At 42.1% G+C, this 24,074-nt stretch overlaps 1 protein-coding gene across 3 annotated transcripts in view; it reads left to right on the top strand.

Moving 5' to 3' along the window:
- LOC137632632 (uncharacterized) overlaps nt 1–24,074 on the top strand; it is a 79,737-nt gene that overhangs the window by 40,539 nt on the left and 15,124 nt on the right. For all 3 annotated transcript variants that reach the window (XM_068364703.1, XM_068364701.1, XM_068364702.1), the window contains one exon: nt 21,434–21,570. In XM_068364703.1, the coding sequence (XP_068220804.1) occupies nt 21,434–21,570 (137 nt within the window). The remainder of the gene's footprint in view (nt 1–21,433; nt 21,571–24,074) is intronic.

The raw sequence follows: 24,074 nt of genomic DNA, 5'->3' as shown, positions 1-24,074 counted from the left end.
CCTGCGCGCCCGCGCGATCGCTCGCCTGCGCGCCCGCCGCGATCGCTCGCCTGCGCGCCCGCGCGATCGCTCGCCCGCGCGATCGCTCGCCTGCGCGCCCTCGCGACCGCTTGCCCGCGCGACCACTCGCCTGTGCGCGCCGCGCGACCATTCGCCTTTGCGCGACTGTTCGCCCTCGCGCGACCATAGTTCGCGGCGAATTCCACAGCCGGTGGTAGCAGCAGGGACGCGTGCTCCTAGGCGGCACTCGGGATCACCTCCATCCAAGCACAGGTTGGTAGTGCAGGACGAAGGACAGGTCAGTACAGCATTCTTCCCACCTTTTCAGGCAGGAACCGTCGTGTCCTCTCCAAAGGATCGCCCGATCCCTTTCACCTTAGCGAGGATTTCGGACTCTGTGTCCTTGGAGCAGCAGACATGGTTTGATCCGCTGGCACGGGCGTTAATGAGGTTTATGAAACCAGCACTCACCGGCCAGGGTAACAAACCAGCGGCTGTCTCTCCTACGCTGAAGAGAAAGAGAGGAGTGGACTTCGTGGTGACTTCCCCCAGGGCGAAGTTGGTTCCCAAGAGGTCGGTCTCGAGGGTCCCCTCTCCTGCACGAGTACTCTCTCCTTCTCCCGCCCTGGGAAGGATTTTTGGCGGGGGGGCTTTCCGTTGAAGATTTCTCCATCGGACAAGGGGTGACTGCTTACCTCTTCCTCTGGGAGCTTACCAGGTTCTTTCCCCTCCTCGGTTACGGCCCGAGGTTTGGTTCAAGGAAGCTACAGGAAGATCAAGGGTACTTTCCTCCTCTCGAGCTCAGGCACCTTGGCCCTTTCGTCGTTAAGTATCTACTTGCGGACAAGCTCGATGTTGTACCATCTGGACGCGCTGACTGAAGGCTTCATTCGGGTGTCTCATCTGTGGAGGTCAACAACCTCAGACACCCTTCCATCCTGAGAAGAGTTTTGTCTTTGCCCAAGGACAGAGACTTAGACGTCTGCTGTGCGGAGTAAATCGACTTCCGGTTTCACTCCTCCAAGGCGCTTTCTTCCAGACTCTGCAGGGCTCCAGCTCCCTTTTCTTTCAACCACGTCGGCCTAAGTTATCGGCTACGACAACTGGGACACGGTGTCCAATTGCAGTTTCCTCCTGTCAGGAACAGATGGCACGGGAGACTCCCCCGGGGGGGCATAGTCCTAAAAGGAGTTCACGAACTCTAGGATTGCAGGTTTTTTCGCTGGGAGGATGCTTAAGGTAACTCATCCGAATGGACAGCTTCCCGATGCCCATTCCCGCACAATCTCTGTGAGTAGCCAAGGATATCGCGCCTGCCGTCTCTGTCAGCGAATTCAGTGTCTCTGAACCTCTATGCCATAGCATCAGCAGAGTTGCCCGGTTGGGCAGAATGATCCATACCTTAGGCGAAGGTCTTCCTTAGGATCATCGACGGCTTCACCCCCGGCCCCCCCTCAGTCGATCCTTTCTTGTAAGGAAGGATCTGAGAGGGGATGTCCATAGTCGACCTCTCAGCCCTGATCAAGTTTGTCGTACAAACTTCGGCCAGCGTAGACCAGCAGAATCGATCAGACTGGTAACGAGGCGACAGGACTCCTTTAACCCTGGATCGGAAGGACGGGTACTTTCAGTTTCCATTCCATCCATCTTCCAGGGTGCTCGTCGAATTCAGCCTAAACTGCAAGTATTCCTGCTTATGATGCAGTGTGGCTATCCCGCCGTGGCATAGCAGGTTTGTTTCCCCAGAGAACTCTCCCTGCCTTCCTCTTGGCCGCTCAGGTGCAGACTTCCGCCTCCTCTGCTGTTTGGAGGGCTGGTCAACTCCGGTAGGCTCGGGTTTCGACCTTCTTCAGCGCCGGGAAAAGCTTCCGAATGCTGACCATGAGTGTGGGCTCATGGTATTTTGCTTGGAGCCTTCTCTTCCTCTGCCTCAACATCTGGAGTATCTGGCCATGATATTGAGTCAACCGCCTTACCACGTTGGAAACCCCGCTTCTCGTCCGTCCAGCGAGGTTAAGCAACGTCGGTACTTGGATGGGTGACCACCTGGGGACGCCAGATTCTGTTACCACATCCTCCGAGCCTTCCTTTCGGTTCACCGTGGCAAGACTGAGGAGAGTCGCAGTACCTGTTCTCAGTCAAGCAGAGTTTTCAGCCCTACCTTGGAACGTTTCCTAGTTCTTCTTTCCTCATTGACCCGTTTATAGTCCGAACGGTCGCCTCAGGATAAGTTCCATGTGGGGCGATCCAAGTTCCGGTGGCTTCAGGCAATGTTTAACCGGACTCCCTGGCCCTATGGGACCAGCGGAACTATTAAACCTACAATGGGTGTTGACCTATGGAGCCTCTTGATGGTAGTGGATATTCTCGTCCTTTCCCCACATTCTTGATGCGGTTCTCGGACTCGTCAAAGGAAAGGGGGGGGGGGGCATGTTCCGGTCCAGGCCTATGGTCAAGACCTGAAGGATACCTCTCCATCATTCAGGCAGGCTTAAGGGCCTTAGTCTGGCCCCTCTTCAGATCCTACCGCTCCTGCCAAGTCGCCCCGTTGCGTGTCGACTTCATGCTAACCAGCAGGGGACGCATTTTCACACCTTCACATCTTGCAGTAGAGATATCGGGATGATTGAGATTCTCTCAATTCCACCATCGGCTCTCTCATTCCAGGCAGGGGAATGTTTCTCTCAGACTATCCGAGCAGAGCCTCATAGAGAGAGTGTACCTAGGGGTCTTTGACCTTGGGTAACCAGCAAGTGCTGGTCTGGGGGACCTGATCGCGACAGCTTGGAACCTCAAGCTTCCGCTAGTTTTCCCCCCAGTCTCAGACCCCGAGACTCTGGCAAGATGCATTCCGGTGATGGTGGGACAACTTCGACGCCTGCGTCTTCCCTCCTTTTTGTCTGCGGACAATGGGTCCTCAACAAAACCAGGTTGTCTGTCAACCTTTCAATGGGAGAGCTCCACTGGGACTATGTGCAGAACGGTTTCTGGACCCCTCTGCTTCCCCTGACGGAACTCCCGGGAGAGCTTCTCCCACGGCGCAGACTACTCAAGCAACCACACTGCGACATCTCTCCCGAACCGGGGGCGTCGCTTCGGCTTCATGCCTGGAGACACTACGCTTCCTCCTCTAGAAGAGACAACCCGCTACAGTCGCGGTACGGAGGTCGCGTCATCTGCGATAGTCATCCACAGGGGTCTCCCAGGCAAAGTGAAGAGTCTAAGGTGGTTGGTGCGTGGGAGATATACTTCTTCCCGTGAGGCCTCTTCTCCAGCAATAACGGTCTTATTGCCTTTCGGCGGGAGGAAACTCCTTCCGCTCTTGGCAATGAAGCCTGTCGCTCAGCCTTTCCCTGACCTTCAGGCTTAAAGGAATAACTTTTTCCTGCCCGCTGGATCTATCCTCGCTCATGCGAAGCTACGATCGTCCCTGCCCTAGTCGGAGGAAGACCTCCAACTTGGAGCATGGCTCGGACTTTTAGTCCTTTAAGAGATCTTCTCAAGACCCTTTTACGACAGGCCTCGGATTGTATTCCGCCCTGGGTCTTCTGCTCACTCTGGCCACGGCCAGTGTGTAAGCAATCTTCTTGGTCTCTTACTACTCCCCCCCTTTCTAAGGAAGAGGGGAAGGCAACATTCAGGCTCGCTCCTGAGTTGTTGGCTAGACTCAGAATCTGTGGGTCCCGACCCTTCGGTCCGATTCATTCAAGATTTTTGAGTCTCCATTCTGTGTCTGATGTCCCAAGACCTTCTCTTTCTTGCCAGTACAGGAATCGAGAGGTTAGCGCTGGGAACAGCTGCAGTTTGGCCTCAGTTGCAGCCGATTTGGGAACACAAGGAGGACATGGGGGGGAGAGTCACCAGTATACCTCTTCAGCCGGACTCAAGGACATTCATCTCGACCTGTCTTCAGACCCTCCCCCGTCACGTCGCCCTACAGCACGATGTTGGATACATCGCAACGTCCCTCGCCTTCGAGTAATACTACTCTGTGACGCAGGTGCTACAAGCTGGAGTCTGGAAGCGTCTGATGACCTTCGCAGCCCGCTTCCTGCAGGGCGTGACCCACAGGAGTCTCGATACGTTTTCTATCGCTCTGTGGTGGCTACACAACAGCTGGTCTAACCTCAGGCTCCTTTTTGGACAGGTAGCAGAAGGTTGAGGGCATTGTTATCAGGTTTTAGTCTGCATGAACGAAAGAAGTATGTCTGGCCCTTACTTCTTTCTTCATCATCCCCTCTACGGGGAAGCAGCATCCTGGTCTCTGCATAGCTGACCTCGAACCTCTGCAGGTAAACCATGCTTCCTTGTGTTCCGAGTATTGAGTCAATACTGTCGCGTCCCCCATACCCTGACGAGGTGGGTATTGGGAACGTCTTAACCCAGAGTTCCTTCTGGAACTCCAGGTCAACTGCCTAAGACGGGTCACACTTCTTCCTTCACACACAAGCTTACGTAGGCCACATGGTTCCTTGCGGTGCAAGGAACTTGTGAGGTGCAGGGGACTCCTTTTCTCGAGTGCGACTCACTCGGATTCTGAGTCCCCCGGGGTAAAGCCAAAGCCAGTATGGCTGGGGACTTTCCACCCTTCCTAAGGGATAAGTCACCCTTTGTAAATAGCGTGGTTTGTATTTCGGTTACGGAACAAATGACAAATTCGAAGATAATTTGTATTTTTCCTAACCATACAAACCTTAGCTATTTACACATATTTGCCCGCCAGCCCTGTCCCCCAAGACAAGTCCTACCTCTAAGTGAAAGTGAGTATTCACCTGTGTGTGAGGGGGAGGAGGGGTAGCTAGCTACCACTCCCCTACCCCCCCGCTAACTAGCGCGGGGGTAATACACCCTCGTTAAATTCTAATGGCTCGCCATTTCAGCTACGCTAAAAGTAATAACCCTTTGTAAATAGCTAAGGTTTGTATGGTTAGGAAAAATACAAATTATCTTCGAATTTGTCATTTGCAGGAATTCTTTTACCCATTTTCCTATCTTTCCCACAATATTATGCTTTCTCATTTTTTTCTCCAATATGTTATGGTCTACCTTGTCAAAGGCTTTTGCAAAATCTAGATAGATCACATCTGTGTCTTTTTCATTTATCATATTATTGTATATGTTTTCATAGTGTGCTATCAGTTGGGTCTGTGTACTTTTTCCAGGTATGAAACTGTGTTGACCCATATTAAACAAATTATTTTTGACCAAATGGTTCATTATTTTCTTTTTTATTACCCTCTCATACACTTTCATAATATGTGATTGTTAGACTAACAGGTCTATAATTGCTTGCCTGTAGTCTTGATCCACTTTTGAAGATAGGGGTTATATAAGCTAATTTATGTTTAACATACATCTTGCTCATATCTACACTTTGTCTTAGCAGTATTGCAAGCGGCTTCGCGATAGTGTTTGCAGTTTTTTTTAACAAAATCGCTGGAACTCCATCTGGTCCGGCTGCCGATCCATTTTTAATTTCGTTTATAGCCTTGACAATATCTGCTTCATTAATATCTATATCCGTTAGATATTCAACATTTTCTTCTCTCATTTCTGTTTCATTATTCTCATTCGTAATTTTTCTGCTAATATGTTGCATATTTCCTTTTTTTCATTCGTTAGCCGTCCTTCAATTCTTAGAGGGCCTATTTCTACTCTCCCTTTATTCATCTTTTTTGCATAGGAGTAAAGTACTTTGGGGTTTCTTTTTATATTTTGAAGTGTCCTTTCTTCTAAGTCCCTTTTTTTATTTTCTTTCGGCTGTATAATCTTTTGTTCTGCATTTTCTATCTTACATTTTATTTCCCTCATTTTCCACACATTTTTTTCTTTTGCAAGATTTTTCTTCCACTTTCTAATTTTCTGAAATAAGATCCTTCTGTCTCTTGGTATGCACGCCTTTTGTTTATTGTTTTTTTCGGTACATATTTTTTAATATTTAACTTAGCCGGTGAATATATAGCTGCAACTCTGTTGGTCGACAGACAACTCTACGGAAAAACTCGCCAGCGATCGCTACACAGGTTGCGGGTGTGCCCAACAGCGCCATCTGTCGACCAGATACCCAGCTCTCATGTAAACAAAGACTCAATTTTCTCTCTGTCGACGTGTCGACAAGACGTACTTTACTCGCTGTTGCTAAACAGGAGTTTTTCACATCTAATTGGTGAAGTACTATACAGTGAACCCTCGCTACTTCGCGGTTCGACCATCGCGGATTCACCACTTCGCGGATTTTTTTCATAACCCATGTATATACATATATTGCGGATTTTCCAGAAATATCGAAAATACCGCGAAGTGACCGATGGTGCGAGATTGGAGAAAGTAAGGAAAATTGAATCGTGATTGATTTTCAATATCAATGAAACTTTGAGGAGCAACAAAGATATCATTTGTTAGAGAGATAGAGAGAGGTAAGGAATGGGAGGTAGTGAAAAGTAGCGAGAGAGAGAGAGAGAGAGAGAGAGAGAGAGAGAGAGAGAGAGAGAGAGAGAGAGAGAGGAGAGAGAGAGAGAGGGGGGGGGTTTAAATGTAATAAACAAAAAAATTTGATAGGTTATAACACATTGGTGCTTATGTAATATCAACTGTATACTGTAGACGGTTTGAATAAGTTAAGAAATGGTATAAATGATACTTTGTTAGTGTATTCGTACACACTCAAGAGGGGCAGCTAGATGACAGCTAATCTAATCACAGCCAAAAGTAAAAAAAAAAAGTCAACAATACTCGATTTTTAAAACAAACCCGAAATTTAAAAACAAAAGTACACGCTTTCTTAATGTGCAATTAACTATTTAAAGAGTGGCAATTTTCTAGAATAAAATTATATTTCCCAAAAAATAGTGGTTTGCTGATGAAATCGGATGCCGTATTTTTAGCTATGATTGAAATGGATGTAGACTCGGCCTAATTATTTCGTTTCGTATTTAATTGACACTAAGAAAACTAATTTTAGCTTCTTCATCTAAATGTAAGTATTGTATAACACGAAGAGAGAGAGAGAGAGAGAGAGAGAGAGAGAGAGAGAGAGAGAGAAAGAGAGAGAGATAGAGAGAGAGAGAGAATCAGCTGTTGTACTCAAATGGCGTGTTTTTGTTTCGTGAGAATTTCATCGCCACGACTTTAACAACAACATACTGTACTGAACTTTACAGTATTATACAGACTACTGTAATATGATAAAGTAAAATATTTGTAATCTATTTTATATGAAATGGGGCTATTTTTTTTTGTTTAAAATTTACATTTACGTATGTAAAACAACTCTCTCTCTCTCTCTCTCTCTCTCTCTCTCTCTCTCTCTCTCTCTCTCTCTCTCTCGTAGATTGTTTTCCTGCTTTGCTACGTATGTATGATTTTATATAGATACGGTAAATAATATTTGTAATAACATATTTTATAAAAGCTTTTACTGTAATATCATTATTTATCACTTTCATCATGCGCGTTAAATTCCTTAGTTTGTTTACTGAGCGTACTTTATGACGCCGTCGTTTCAGGCGGCGTCATAAAGAAAAACATTTCATTTGGAAGTCCTAAGAAAAATTAAGAAACAGTAGTAATAACCAAATGAACATACTGTACTGAATAATCAGTATAATCGATGCAGAAACTAACCTATACAAAGATGTGTAAATGCGTTTGTTTCTTCATTATAATCAGAGATAAACGTAAACAAAACATTGGTTGCCATTTTTTATCGTGCTTTTTGGCGTGTTTAGGAAACGCATGATATAAAGTCGCCCTTAATATTTGTGCCTGTTTTAGTTTAGGGTACGTTAGTACATGCATTAAGTGTTCTGTACATTAAAGGGTAGTTTGTTAACAGTACTACGTACAAGGGAAGGTTTTAAAAGTCTGAATATACATGTTAAATAAATAGGTAAATATGCTGTCACTACTTCGCAGATTTTCACCTATCGTGGCCGGGTCTGGAACCTATCTACCGCGATAAACGAGGGTTCACTGTATTCTAGTTTTGAGCTTTCGCTGTGCAGGGTTTTTCTTCACACAAATCCTTGAACTCTTTTTTATATCGGATTCTTTGTTGATGACTTTTTGATCGTTTTTTGGAATTTCCCTTGACCAATTCAAAATGGCTGACCCTTCACAAGTTCCCAAATTTAGGAAATGCAATGCTAGGGACTGTTCTAGGCGTCTTCCGAAGGCTTCTATCGACCCTCACACTGTTTGTTCCAATTGTCGGGATAAAACCTGTCAATTGGAAGATCGGTGTGAGGAGTGCGTTGGCCTTTCGGAATTCGATTTTATCGAATTTCAAAAGTACACACGTAGGCTAGAGAGAGATAGAGTTAGGAGAAGTTCTTCTCGTTCTATTGATGTATCCTCTCCTCATGCCCCACAACCTATTCCTTCCCCTGTAGTGGTTGCTCCTAACCCCCCTCCTGGCACTCAGGAACCATCGATGGCTGACATGATGCGTGCCATCCAGGCTCTGGGTGAGAGAGTTGAGTCCCTTGCTAGTGACCGTAATCAGCTCATGGCGGATGTTAAGGAGCTTAAGTGCCAAAGTGCAGTGGGAAGTGCTAAAGTGCCAAGTGATAGTGTTGTGGACAGTGTTGCGCTTGAGGGTTCGTCTGTTCGTGCCTGTCGTCCTCCTAGTCCGGGACCTCTTGCAAGCTCCCAAGTCCAGGGGAGAAGCAATGTCGTACGACGCATGGGTTCGAGAGGCTTTAATCAGCGAACAGACGTTCCCTCCGTGGTATCGGGCGTATCTCCCCAAGATCGCCCCTACCTACCTAAGACGAGAGAGCCCATTTATACCTCGTCGTCTGAAGGTGTTTCTCGCAAGAAACTTTGGACCAAGGTCTCGCGACCGTTAAAACGTAAATCGGTCCCTTCAGCACAAGTCCAACGGCCCGGTTGTAGCCACTGGGTCAGTTCGGACTCGTTGCCGTCATCCGATGACTGCTCACCGCCTAAGAGAGGCAAAGCGGTACCGCTTCAGACACTAACACCGTCTGTCGCCGCACCTGCTCCCGTAGACCCTAAGTGGTCTCTACTGCAAGACATGCAGTCTAAACTTACGTCTCTGATGCAGGACTTTCATGCGGAGAAGGTTGCTGCCGTACCAGCTAGTGCAGTACCTAGCCTACAACCCTCCAAGCGATCGGTTGTGCGTCCGGTGGACGCTGAGGTAACCTTCTCACGCACACCAGTTGAGAGAGTTCCTCCACCCATGCGTTCCAGTGTGATCTGCCAGCCGCATGTTGACGTTAAGCGATGCACGGAGGTTGCCTTTGACGTTCTAGATGTTCAACAACCGTCAGAGTTGCCTTGTTTTGACGCGGTGCGTCAACCTCCGCAACCCAGTGTGGTTTCCACTGCGCAACCCAATCAGTCTAGACAGTCTGGGGTAGACGCTGTGCGTCCCCGCGCTACCATGGTTGTTGCCAGCTCACAGACTGGGCAGCAGGTCCATGACGTTGCGTCCGGCTCAGTCACGCATGCATCAGTGCGACCGGACTCAGCGAACCAGCCGTTACCCACTCCGTTGCCGTTTCCTCATCAGTTGTCGGATGAGGAACTTTCTGATGATGATGTTGCTGCACATATAGATGAACCACAATCAGAATTGGACGAGCCTAAGTCTACTCAACCCTCTTTGGACTTTAGAAAAGTTTTGGCCATTTTCAAAGAGCTGTTTCCTGACCAGTTTGTTTCTGTGGCTCCTCGTTCTCCGCCTTCAGAGTTTGTTTTAGGCATGCCTTCTACCACTCCTGCCTTTACTAGACTCGTCCAAGAGAGCTTTGCGGGTGATAGGAGACTGGTTACAGTCCAAGAAGAGTTTAGGGAAGACAGCATTTGCTTTTCCCCCTGCTAGACTCTCTTCTAGATCGAGCGTCTGGTATGCCACAGGAGAAGTTCTCGGCTTGGGAGTTCCTGCCTCTGCCCAGGGCGACTTCTCAAGTCTTGTAGACTCTCCCCGCCGCCTTGCCATGAGACGCTCAAAGATTTGTTGGTCATCATCGGACCTGGACCACCTTTTGAAAGGAATCTTTAGGGCCTTTGAAGTTTTTAACTTCTTAGACTGGTGTCTAGGAGCCCTAAGCAGGAAGATCTCTTCGACAGATAAAGAGACTTCCTTGCTCATTATGTCCTGCATGGACAAGGCCGTCCGTGATGGGTCTAATGAGCTTGCTGCATCATTTGTGTCCGGAGTCCTAAAAAAGCGAGAATCTCTCTGCTCATTCCTTTCTGCTGGAGTTACACCGTGCCAGAGATCTGAGCTTCTTTTTGCTCCTCTTTCCAAGTGCCTGTTTCCAGAAGTCCTGATTAAAGAAATAGCCGCTTCGTTAGTGCAGAAGGACACTCACGATCTTGTTGCGTCCTCAGCTCGCAAAGCTCCCCCTTTGCCTACCTTGTCAGCTAGACCAAGGATGGACACTCCAGCGTCTCGCTTTATTCCGCCCTTTCGTGGCAGAGCCTCCAGCAGAGGAGGTGCTCGTGCCGAAGGGAAGCGAGGGAAGAAGAAAGGATCTAAGTCCTTTAAGGGCAGAGTCTGACTGCCCGCAACTTCAAACAGCAGTGGGAGCCAGACTCAAGAACTTCTGGCAGGCCTGGGAGAAGAGAGGCGCAGATGCACAATCTGTGAAGTTGCTCAGAGAGGGGTACAAGATCCCTTTTGTACGGAAACCCCCTCTAGCAACGTCTCCCATCGATCTCTCTCCCAGGTACAGATAGGAAAAAAAGAGACGAGCCTTGAAACGGGAAGTGTCTCTTTTGCTAGAGAAGGGAGCGGTGGTCAAAGTCTCGGACCTTCAATCTCCGGGATTCTACAACCGCCTCTTCTTGGTTTCAAAGAAGACAGGAGGGTGGAGGCCGGTGCTAGACGTCAGTGCTCTGAATGTCTTTGTCACAAAGACGACGTTCTCCATGGAGACCACAAAGTCAGTCTTAGCAGCGGTCAGAAGGGAAGACTGGATGGTCTCTTTAGACCTAAGGGACGCCTACTTCCACGTCCCCATCCACCCAGACTCCCAACCTTTTCTGAGATTCGTTTTCGAAAAGGTGGTCTACCAGTTTCGGGCCCTGTGCTTTGGCCTAAGCACAGCTCCTCTCGTGTTTACGAGGCTGATGAGGAATGTAGCCAAATTCCTCCATTTATCGGACATCCGAGCCTCCCTTTATTTGGACGACTGGCTTCTCAGAGCCTCTTCCAGTCGTCGCTGTCTGAAGGATCTAAAGTGGACTCTAGATCTGACCAAGGAATTGGGTCTCCTTGTCAATATAGAAAAGTCGCAACTGGTCCCATCCCAAACTATTGTGTATTTAGGGATGGAGATTCACAGTCTAGCTTTTCGGGCTTTTCCGTCGGCCCCCAGAATAAGTCAAGCCCTGTTATGCATCCAGAACATGCTGAAGAAGGAACGCTGCTCAGTCAGGCTGTGGATGAGTCTGGTAGGGACGCTATCATCCCTGGAACAATTTGTGTCATTAGGAAGACTACACCTCCTTCCGCTTCAATACCATCTAGCTTTTCACTGGAAAAAGGACAAGACGCTAGAAGCGGTCTCGATCCCCATTTCCGAAAAGATGAAGTCTTGTCTGACTTGGTGGAAGGACAGTATCAACCTAAGAGAGGGTCTTCCCCTGGCTGTTCAGACTCCCAACCACGTTCTCTTCTCGGACGCATCGGACGTGGGCTGGGGCGCGACATTAGACGGTCGGGAATGTTCAGGACTGTGGAACTCGAGTCAGAGGATCATGCATATCAACTGCAAGGAGCTGCTGGCAGTACATCTGGCCTTGAAAAGCTTCAGGTCTCTCCTTCGAGGCAAAGTGGTGGAAGTGAACTCGGACAACACCACTGCCTTGGCGTACATCTCCAAGCAAGGAGGGACCCACTCACTGACGTTGTACGAGATCGCAAGGGACCTGCTCATCTGGTCAAAAGGTCAAGACATATCTCTAGTAACGAGGTTCATCCAAGGCAACTTGAATGTCATGGCAGATTGTCTCAGTCGGAAAGGGCAAGTAATTCCAACAGAATGGACCCTCCACAAGGATGTATGCAAGAGACTTTGGGCCACTTGGGGCCAACCAACCATAGATCTCTTTGCAACCTCGCTGACCAAGAGGCTCCCAATCTATTGCTCACCAATCCCGGACCCAGCAGCAATACATATAGATGCCTTTCTCCTAGATTGGTCACATCTAGATCTCTACGCATTCCCACCGTTCAAGATTGGCAACAAGGTACTGCAGAAGTTCGCCTCTCACGAAGGGACAAGGTTGACGCTAGTTGCTCCCCTCTGGCCCGCGAGAGAATGGTTCACCGAGGTACTTCGATGGCTAGTAGACGTTCCCAGAAGTCTTCCTCTAAGGGTAGACCTTCTACGTCAGCCACACGTAAAGAAGGTACACCAAAGCCTCCTCGCTCTTCGTCTGACTGCCTTCAGACTATCGAAAGACTCTCGAGAGCTAGAGGCTTTTCGAAGGAGGCAGCCAGTGCGATTGCTAGAGCAAGGAGAGCATCCACCCTTAGAGTCTACCAATCGAAGTGGGAAGTCTTCCGAGACTGGTGCAATTCAGTCTCTGTATCCTCGACCAGTACCTCTGTAGCTCAAATAGCTGACTTTCTCTTATACCTGAGAAAAGGACGATCCCTTTCAGCTCCCACTATCAAGGGCTACAGAAGCATGTTGGCATCGGTCTTCCGGCATAGAGGCTTAGATCTTTCCAACAATAAAGATCTTCAGGACCTCCTTAAGTCTTTTGAGACTACTAAGGAGCGTCGTTTGGTTACACCTGGTTGGAATTTAGACGTGGTACTAAGATTCCTCATGTCAGACAGGTTTGAGCTGCTACAATCAGCCTCCCTGAAAGATCTCACTTTAAAGACACTTTTCCTGGTATGCTTAGCCTCAGCTAAAAGAGTCAGTGAGATTCATGCCTTCAGCAAGAACATCGGATTTTCGTCAGAAAAAGCCACATGTTCGCTACAACTTGGTTTTCTAGCCAAAAATGAGCTGCCTTCTCGACCTTGGCCTAAGTCGTTCGATATTCCCAGCTTATCGAATATTGTAGGCAATGAACTAGAAAGAGTCTTATGCCCTGTGAGAGCTCTTAAGTTCTATTTAAAGCGCACTAAACCTTTACGAGGCCAATCTGAAGCTTTATGGTGTTCAGTTAAGAAACCATCTTTGCCTATGTCAAAGAATGATTTATCCTACTTTATCAGACTGTTAATACGAGAAGCTCATTCACATCTGAGTGAGGAAGACCAAGCATTGCTTAAGGTGAGGACACATGAAGTTAGAGCTGTCGCAACTTCCGTGGCCTTTAAGCAAAATAGATCTCTGCGAAGTATAATGGACGCAACCTATTGGAGAAGCAAGTCAGTGTTTGCGTCTTTTTATCTAAAGGATGTCCAGTCTCTTTACGAGGACTGCTACACACTGGGACCATTCGTAGCAGCGAGTGCAGTAGTGGGTGAGGGCTCAACCACTACAATTCCCTAATTCCATACCCTTTTAATCTTTCTCTTGAAATGTTTTTATTGTTGTTTGTTGGGTTGTCCGGAAGGCTAAGAAGCCTTTCGCATCCTGGTTGATTTGGCGGGTGGTCAAAGTCATTTCTTGAGAGCGCCTAGATTAGGGGTTTGATGAGGTCCTGTTGTATGGGTTGCAACCCTTGATACTTCAGCTCCTAGGGGTCGATCAGCATCCTAAGAGGATCGCGAGGCTCCGTAAGGAAGACGTACTTAAAAGGCAGAGTAATTGTTCAAGTCGACTTCCTTACCAGGTACCTATTTATTTTGTTTTTGTTATTTTGATAACTTCTAAAATGAAATAAAAAACTCTTAGCTCATAAAAGTGTAAACATATATTACTGGTCTCTACCCACCATCCTGGGTGTGAATCAGCTATACATTCACCGGCTAAGTTAAATATTTAAAAATTATATTTTGATTATAAAATAAATTTTTGAATATACTTACCCGGTGAATATAAATTAAATGACCCTCCCTTCCTCCCCAGTAGAGACGCAGTGGGACGAGGAGAAAATTGAGTCTTTGTTTACATGAGAGCTGGGTATCTGGTCGACAGATGGCGCTGTTGGGCACACCCGCAACCTGTGTAGCGATCGCTGGCGAGTTTTTCCGTAGAGTTGTCTGTCGAGCAACAGAGTTGCAGCTATATATTCACCGGGTAAGTATATTCAAAAATTTATTTTATAATCAAAATATCATTTTTCAACGATTTTCTCCAGTATTTTGTACAGTATGTCCGTATTTACCTGTATATTATCACTTACAAATACATTTTTCCATTCTTTATTCAGTTCTTCATTTATTTCTGACCATTTTATATTCTTACTGTAAAAATTATATTTTCCATATCCTTCCCAAAGTTTGGTGCTTTTATTAATTGTGCGATCACATGCTTTGGAATGGACTATCAATTCTATGACATTGTGGTCTGAAATTCCCGTGTTATACACTATTATTTCTTTAACATAATTCACCTCATTCACAAATACTAGATCTAGGATATTTTCCTTTCTTGTTGGAATGTGGTTTATTTGTTGCATATTATGTTCTAATAGCATATCTTGAAGCTTTTCAAATTGCCTCTTATCTTCTGCGCTACTATTACTCTCTTTTTTATATGTATACATACAACCACTTTCTTCTATCCGTTCTTTCCAATCCACGAAAGGAAAGTTAAAATCTCCGGATAGGAGTATATTCCAGTCTTTATGGTTTCTACATATATCATCTATTTTTTATATTATTATGTCAAACTCCTGACATAAGAGAGAGAGAGAGAGAGAGAGAGAGAGAGAGAGAGAGAGAGAGAGAGAGAGAGAGAGAGAGAGAGAGAGAGAGAGAGAGAGAGTGTGTGTGTGTGTGTGTGTAGGTTAGTTTTTTGGTATGAAAAAGTTAAACAATAATATTGAAAAATGAAGTAAAGTTATTTGGAAACTATATGACTGCAATAGAAAATGGTTTATTAATCAGTTTCATACTGACTTGGGAAGGTTTCTGACTTTTTGTACTCCAACTTAATTAGGCCTTGCTCTATGGAACTAAACAGATAAATTTTAACATAGTCATTTTTTTTATTGTCTTTGATGTTGAGGGAAAAAGTTTGACTAAATGAAGTTAATCAATCTAGTCAGCCAAATGAGTTCTGATCAATATTTCACGCTCTTTCAAGACTGCAGTAGAGGTGATAAGCTTTCTTTTTCAGCTTATGAGTCTGCAAAATAAAATTCCTTGAATGGCTCAAGTTTTATGAGTTCCACCATAATAAGTTCCTTCAAAAGTTTCTATTATTATATTTACTGAAAGAGATTATCTGCCAATGACAGGGGGGACTTCATGAACAATTGCGTGGTCTGTAGAGGAGTACAGTACATTCATTCTATACTTGCAATAATGAAGGATCTTTTCGATTAGTTTGCGAAGGAACATCTTTCCTTTTTGCTACTTTTCCCTCTACTGGCAAATTCCTTTGTAATATTGACTTAGGAAAAGGAATATTGGTATTGCTAATTGGTTTCAAAGTATGGATACAAAACGACTACAAGTAAACTAATATCAAGATATTTTCAGTTCACTGACATTTAAATGTCATTATATCTCAAGCCTAGACAGTCATTTATTGAATTTTCAGGCAGAAGTTCTTCAAACTGTGAACCCTCTTCAAAACCACACGTATCCATGGTACTTACCATGAGGGCAACCCTGATGAGTCACATAAAAATACTATGCCTTGGGATCTAATGTTGATAATTAATCTGAGTGGTGGTGCTTTCTACTTGAAGGAAAGTAAATATCCTAGCATGTATTTGAAGGTTGATTATTCTACAAGCTGGAAGCAGGTTGGTTTTTACTGACAGTCTCACTTGAATTTTCAGCTTATTTGGCTTTTCTGGGTTTCCTAGAAGTGACAAACAGGAGGTAAACTAATTAAGAAAGGTATTATGATCAATCAGAGTAAATTTACGCTAATGCTTTTGGCCAATTCTGTACGTTGTTTTCTTAGATGTTCTTAATTTCTATTAAAGAAAATCATTGCAACTTGAAGAATGTCTTTTAGTTCATACCAGGAGAGGACCACTTCTTGGTAAAGGTGAGTTTTTATTTTATTAAAGGTGTAATTTTCTACACTATAAGGAAAATCTGATTCATCCTGTGGAAGCACGGTCCATGGATTTTAAGTCGTGATTCCTTGTATTTAACTGTGATTTCACCAGTAAATTCCTTAGTACTTTTAACAGGTTATTTTGCTTGGTCATGTATACATCAAATATCAACCAATGAGTAATAGAATACTCAAGACCTTTCAAGATTTTATGACAGTGCTTGAAACACCTTTATTATACCATTCATGCACTGATGTATTTTAACGAGTTCACTATTTTGAAGACGTTTCATCGCTTCTCTCATTTTGGTGCATGATCATCAAATTGCCATTTGGTTATGTTTTTATACATATGTTTTTTGTTTTTATTGCATGTAAACTCAAGTTATGGAAACTCTAGTTCTTAATTTGCAATCATTTAGGATTGATGCAAGTTAGCCAGGTTCACTCAGTACTTGTTTTTGGTAATTAATCAGTCTGTAAGAAAGGAGTACATTAATTGCCTAAGCATTGAAGTGAAGATCTTGATATTTTTCTTTGCAATTTACTGTTTAAGCTGAACTAATACACTGTGATTCTGTTGTTTTGCATGAAAATTGCTTTAAAACTATTGTAATAAAAGGAAATATGAGCTGTTTTACTCAAATGTTGTGAGGTCTTGATGCAAAATTTCCTAACCTTTTGTTTCTGTTTGTCAGTATAACTATTTTCATCAGAAACTTGTTTAAAGAAAATAAATTATTGCCATGAATTTTACAACATATTAAATGAAAGTGCCACCTTTTCAACTTCAAAATAGAAATAAGGAAAACACTTTTCATCCCCTGTTGCCATACCCTCCCAGGAACAACTCTTGCACAGTCTGCATTTGCAAGCAGTATGCATGGCCCTTCTTCAGGTGGAGCTCTGAGTAATAGGGAAAACGATTGCTGTTTATTTAGACAAAGCCCTATCTTACATCTGGAACCAGGAGGGACAAAGTCATGGAATCTTTTCCTTTGCAAAATAATGGCTGCATTGTAAAGAAGAAAGAAGTCTACGCTTATTGTCCCAGTTTGTTCCGAGAAAGTTAAAACGTCTTGGCCAACCAGCTAAGCAGAAAGGGTTAGAGTTTACCTAGTAAATGGTCTCTTCACCATTTAGTGTCAAGATTTGTGAAAATGTTGGAGAAAGCCAAATATGTATATGTTTGCAACAAGGTTTTTAAAAAAAAGTGGATTTCTTCAGCTCTAAGATAACAGATCCCAATTCTTGGGCAGTGGATACAATGTTACAGAATAGGAAGAACCTAGACATGTATGCTTTTCCCCCTATAGTAATGATCCAGTTGGTTATCACCAAGTTTAGGGAGTCCCTGAATGCAAAGATGGCTTGTAGCCTCCTCCTGGCTTCAAAAGCCTTGCTTGCCCAATCTATGGCCACTATTAGCAATGGCACCAAGGATGCTTCTTCTCGGACAACATCTTGTGAAGCGTCCAACTACTTACGTTTTTCATCTTAACTCCCTGTGCTTAAGTTAGCCTTGCGGAGATACTCTACCGTATCTTGCAAGCAAAAGGATTTATAAAGTCTTCACAATTGTTGATTTTGACTTTAAAAAGCAAGTCAACCGACAAGCTATATATCAACATCAATGGCAAACTTATAATTGGTAAACTGTAGAGGTATTTTCATTATCAGAACAAATATGGATAATGATATATTTTGGATTTTCAGTTTTTTATTCCTTCAATGAAAGGATCTAGGATGGTATTGAGTACAATTTTGAAACATTGCATTGGATTTATCAATGGAAGATATATGGCAAGTTTTTAAAACTTCCATTACTGTATTCAGAAGCTCCATGTAAATGTGATTAATTGGAATTTAGATGTATTACATTTCTTAAGAATTCCAGGCTATGAACTGTTAACTTGAATTGATATGAAAAAATTGACTGTCAAAGCTTTGTTTTCATATACCTTAGCATCGGCTAGAAGAATTAACGAGTCATAGATATTGTCTAAGAACTTTGGTGTTGTTCATATTAAAGATATTTTTTTATTGCTTCCCTGGTGTAGAACCAAAAAATTACAATTATCGTGACAATCATCCTAGGATTTGTTCTTTGTTTGTTCAACATAGAAACATTCGCTGCAAGTTTAAACTTCTGAAGTTCTACTGATTCAGGTACTTTAGGAAGATCATTCCACAATCTGGTCACAGCTATAATTAAACTTCTAGAGAAGGCTGTTTAGTGTTGAGCCTTATGATGGAGAAGACAAGACATAAAATTTACTGCATATGTAGTACTATGTACAGGATGGTACAGTCTGGAAAAATGTGAATGCAAAGGATGATCAGAATTATGAAAAATCTAATGTAACAAGAATAAAGAACTAACTGAATGATGATGCGAGGTATTAATATCCAGATCAAGAAAAAGAAATTTAATAGATCAAGATTTTGTCCAACAAATTAAGATGATAGCCAGCAGCTAAAGACCAGACAGGTGAACAATACTGGAAACAAGGTAGAATAAAAGAATTAAAACATTTCTTCACATTAGGTTAATCACCAAAAATCTTGAAAGATTTTCTTAATAAGCCAAACTTTTGTGCAATTGAAGAAGAAAAAGACCTGGTGGGTTTCTCAAAAAGTTAATATGCCATCAAAAAGCTTACCTAAAATTTTAAAGGAGTCGTATATAGTTGAGTAAACATCAATGCATATAGATAATAAGACATTTACTTATAGAGAGGGTATTCTGGGAAATTACATAGCAGATGACAAATTCTGAATTTGACTACTGCCTTTTAGCTGCGGAATAATGAGTGTACCTTCTTATCGATTGAAAACCTCAATTGGAAAGGGACCTCTGGTAGTGGTATCACTCACCCCGTTTTTAGTATCGACACCCTTTAGGGGTGAGCGAGCTGGGTATATTCTTGGCATTCCATGCAACTTTTTTCTCTGGTATATTTAGCAGTATTTATACCTTTGAAATGGTGCTTTAAGGAGCATTTTACTGGGCGACACAGGTTCCTCGCCCAGAAATAGATTTTTCCTTCGTTAAAATCCCTTTTTTTCTTCAACTTTGTCTGTCTATTTGGATACAAGTACTTTGTTTTTTGTATTGTATACAGGGTATGTTATTTAAAAACCAGTCGTTAACCTAAGGGTTATTTGAGGGGGGATATGGCTGTAGGGGAGAAAAGTTTTATCTCTATTTCTTAATTGAGGTTTTCATGTCGGCACTTACATTTAATAGCTTGTTCTATTCAGAGGTAAGCCTTGATATAAAATATTCTAGTAAAGGAATTATGTTATCAGGCAAAGTTCCTCGTTCGTTGATGGGATCCCATCTTTGTTTATTGTTATTGGAGTTGACATGTATATTTTGTGCTGGTTACTTTGGAGCAGGGGCAACTATGTATCAATAAAATAATCTTAAACGAAACGACCATGGAATACTTTTCTTAAAGTTTTTAACCCTTTTACCCCTAGGCTCTTTGGAAATTTCCGATCCTTAAGCCCCAAGGGGTTATTTTTTCCCCAGCACATTTTGCAGTATATTTTTTTTAAATTGCTCTTACAGCCTTAATTTTTGACATAGAGAGGTCAGGTTGTTCTCATTCTCTTGGAAAATGCCTGAATTTTCTCAAAAAATTATCAAAAACATGAAGAAAAAAAATTATAGCTTTTTTTTCCAAGGACGTACCGGTACGTCCATGGGGGTAAAGGGATGAGTTTTATGAAACGTACCAGTACGTTTTTGGGGGTAAAAGGGTTAACAAATATAATTATGGTTTTGACTTGTTGCATCCTCAGTTGTGATGACTTTATGTTATTGCTTCTTAGTGCAAACTCACAAACTCAGCCATGAGTTATCTTGCTATTCAGGGAGAATTAATTCTGGCTGTCTCCTGTCTGAAGAACATTATTCATATTTCTTGTAATATGTCAAATTATACAGATTTATTTTAATAATGATTGATACAGTACCAAAGTTAAAATATTTTTTCACTAACGTCCATTTTGTCATATCAATAAACTTATCATTTGAGAAATATAATCCCGGAACCATTTTTAAAAAAACGTACGTCAAATAATTGTGGAAACTTCTTTTAGAGTGAATTGGAGTGACAGAATTCTGGACAGAAGCCATGGTGATAAGTTGCATATACACAAAACTAAGTCAGTCTCTACATAAAAGTGAAATCACCAAGGATATAATGCCTTTCAGTTGAGGATTATATATATATATATATATATATTTTTTTAAACAGACAATGATATACTATATATAGCTAATACTATCATGGTTGTAGTATACTTTTAGATACATATACAGTACAGTCATTGTTCAACATGTGCATGGGTTGAATAACAAAAATACCCACAAGTATTAGATACTCCTGAACATGCCCTTTTTTTCCCTTTTCCTTATATAGTCAAAGAATCAAAAACCCTTTTATGTATCTTTAGAAACTAATGTGATAAAGAGTACAGGTACTTGACATGTTATTGATGGGAAATATACCAAGTGATCCTGTGTTAGTGCAAGAAAGTATGTGGTTGCCCAGTATTATTACTAAAGGATTTTGTGGGCATCCACTTGAATAATATTTGTGAATATGAATGTTAAAACCATAAAGGTTAAAGGATGATTGCGTAGTTGGGTTACATTATATCTTCTGAAGATTTTGTAAAAAAGAAAATTTATGGCCTGTATTCACAGTCATAATTTATATGCAGTAGTTATAAATAGGAAGCATAAAACTTCAAGTAATGAATTTTTGAAATATGGCAACGGAAATAAAAGATCTTCCTCTAACGCCTGTGTTTTCTGAAGTAGTTGAAGCACACAGTGAAAGCCAAGCAGTAAGCACTAAATTGTCTTTTTCCTTGACAACTGAATTTTCATTTTTGCAGACGAGTCCAAAAAGTGATTGACCTTATTGATTTGTATTTTGTTTTTGAGTTAGTTATTCCCTCTAAAGTTACAACCTAAATGATATTTTATGGTATTGTTACCCTGTCTTTGCTTAACCATTCTCTCTTCATTGTCTATGTTGCGGAACCCAGCTTCAGGTAATTATACGTTCAAATCTGCTATATATTAGAAGCATGCAATGCATTATCATTAAATTATTTTATTTTGAGGATTAGAAAATATGAAAATATTTTAAGTGGTTATTTTCATATTTTGAATATTTAGAGGATCTTGTTCAGGTAAAATAGTGTCCTTATATATTGTGTCTGAACATTGTTTTCAAACTTAGTGTTGTTGTACTGTCTGGAAATTAATATTCTGATTTGTTGAATTGCAGGGATCGAAAGGATTTTATGGATTTAAGAGGGTGCAAGTATGTTTTTGCCAATAAGAATTCTTTGAGCAGTATTCAGCAAGTCCTTCTGAAGCTCAAACAACTTGGCGAATCAGTGGCATTTTTCAACAACATTAAAGGTAAAGAATGTATAAACTATGAAAGTGCGCTTTGGTAGACAAACTAAATTAATAAGAGGATTAGTAGTGGATTTTATACGACCAGCTCACCCATGTCTTGGTAACTACTACGGTAAACTCCCTCCTATCTGGCACTCATTTGATGGCATCCTGAAAGAAAAAATTAGGAAATATTTTACATGTGAAAACTTTTATACTTGGTGTCTAAGCATCCAACATTGTAGTTGTCCTTTGGGAAATATGCCTATCAAGTAATAAAGATTCCTAACAAGATAACTTGGTCATTGTAAATTGATAAACATAATCATAAAATGTTATACATAAAATCAAATTTATACTGTTGGCTAAGTTTAAAAAAAAGTATTTTCTTTTGTCACCTGACTTCTAGTTAGTGTTCAATTCAAGTTTCAAACAGTTCACTATTTCTTAGAAGAAGCAGTACAGATTGTGTATAATTATTGTGTCAAGGGTATAATGACTAATGTATAATAACTGAGTCAGAAGTATACTAATGACTTCTCATGGTTTGGCAAAATCATAAATCCAGCAAATGTTTGGACCCAAAGGTGCCAGAAACCTCTGGTGTAAATGCAACATTATTTTGAGTTGTGCTCTGGTCCATGTCTTTTTGTTGAGTCATTGGTGTATTCATTTCTTTGATGAATCATTAAAACCTCGTACTGCACTTTTTGCTGGCAAACATTTTCCCCAATCTTATAAATAGAATACAGTCATAGCAGTTTTATGGGATAACGGAGTTGCCGGTAGTCAAAAGATGCTAGAATTGCCTGGGACTTGGAAAGATGTTTCTCTCCCGAGTGCCACATTGAGAATGGTAACTACTCTCGCTCTAAGAGAATAAGAGATGGAAATATCTTAAATTGGGTGATCATTTTTACATTCTTTGAAGATTTTTATAAACTAAATGTTTCATTTTAAATATTTAACTTAGCCGGTGAATATATAATAGCTGCAACTCTGTTGCTCGACAGACACATACATAAAAAAAAACTCGCGAGCGATCGCTATGCAGGTTGCGGGTGTGCCCACCAGCGCCAACTGTAGGCCAGATACCACTCTCGTATGTAAACAAAACCTTCAATTTCTTCTCTGTCGACAAGACGTACTTTTACTCGCTGTAGAACCTGGAGTTTTCTCAACATATTTGGTTAAGTACTTCATTTTGGTTTGAGCTTTCGCAGTGCAGGTGTTTTATCTTCATCTTAAATCTTGAACTCGTTTTTGGATAGATTTAATTTTTGATGACAAAGAGAGTATGGACTTTCTTTGACTTTTAAATGGCCGACCCTTCCCTTAGACGGAAGTGTGTTTAGGCTTTTAGCAATTATCTTATCACGTTATAAATTAATTATAGATTTTCCTCTATATATTTTATATCTCACCGCCTTTATTAGGCCTCTTCGATTAACTTTCCATTTATAATAAACATAAAAATAAATTTTTAATGATTTGTTTATATGAGACCTTTCCTGAGAGTAGGCGGTCCTAACTTGGAAACCGAAGTTTAACAACGTTGAGCCCTTTTCAATCGTAAATAGCTTTTAAAGAGCTAATGATTTAAAACTTTTTAAATGAATATTTTTTAATAGATATTTTATGAAAGATTTTCTTTGAATAGTCTTCGTACTGTTTCAAAGATGAACTAACGTTTAGTTTATTTATGCTACGCAGTTTGCGCTCTATCGTTACGATAGAGAGAGAGAGTATCACGGTTTCACTTTGCAGAAAGAGTAAATCGATTCTGACGTTTTGTTCATTCTTCTTTCAAAGCTTAAATGTTTTAAATTCTATTTTAAAGGAACTTTTTAATTGAAAAACCTTTCAGTTTTTTTTCCTTTGGTCAAATAACATGTTTTTTTGACGAAACGTAAGTGGGCTCTTCTCTTAGGTGCGAAATCAAGAGAGAGAGAGAGAGATAGAGACGGAGGGAGAGAGAGGAGAGAAAACGTTCCGTTCAAGCGGGTAACGTTGTTCTCGAGTTACTCTCGTCCCTAGTCTCTGTACGGGGAGAAAGGATAAAACGTTTTTAGTTTTTTATTCTCGTCCCCAGGCAATGTACGGTGAGAGATGGAAAACGTAGTTTTGAATGAACTAGTGTTTAGTCTCTTCCCCTGCCACTGATTTTTTTATCTTAAAATTGTTTACTGTTTTTTGCTGGTATTAAGGTGCTTGCATTATACGACTGATTTCGCAATTACTACCTTTTGATGAGGGTAGAATTGCGTGCTTCAGGTAGAAATCAGTAGAAGTTTCGATTTCAGTGAAATAAGTGCAAAACAGAAAATTGTAGTGATAAAGTGATATTGCTCAAAGTGTTATCAGTGTTGCGACAGAGGGTTCGTCTGTTCGTGCCTGTCGTTCGCCTAGTCCGGGACCTCTTGCAAGCTCCCAAGCCCAGGGGAGAAGTAATGTCGTACGACTTATGGGTTCGAGAGGCCTTGATCAGCGAACAGATGTTCCCTCTATGGTATCGGGTGTATCTT

This window comes from Palaemon carinicauda, chromosome 41 (genome assembly GCF_036898095.1).
Source record: "Palaemon carinicauda isolate YSFRI2023 chromosome 41, ASM3689809v2, whole genome shotgun sequence".
Classification (NCBI taxonomy): domain Eukaryota; kingdom Metazoa; phylum Arthropoda; class Malacostraca; order Decapoda; family Palaemonidae; genus Palaemon; species Palaemon carinicauda.
Note: the sequence above shows the minus strand (reverse complement) of the source record. Positions and strands in the feature narration are given on the sequence as shown.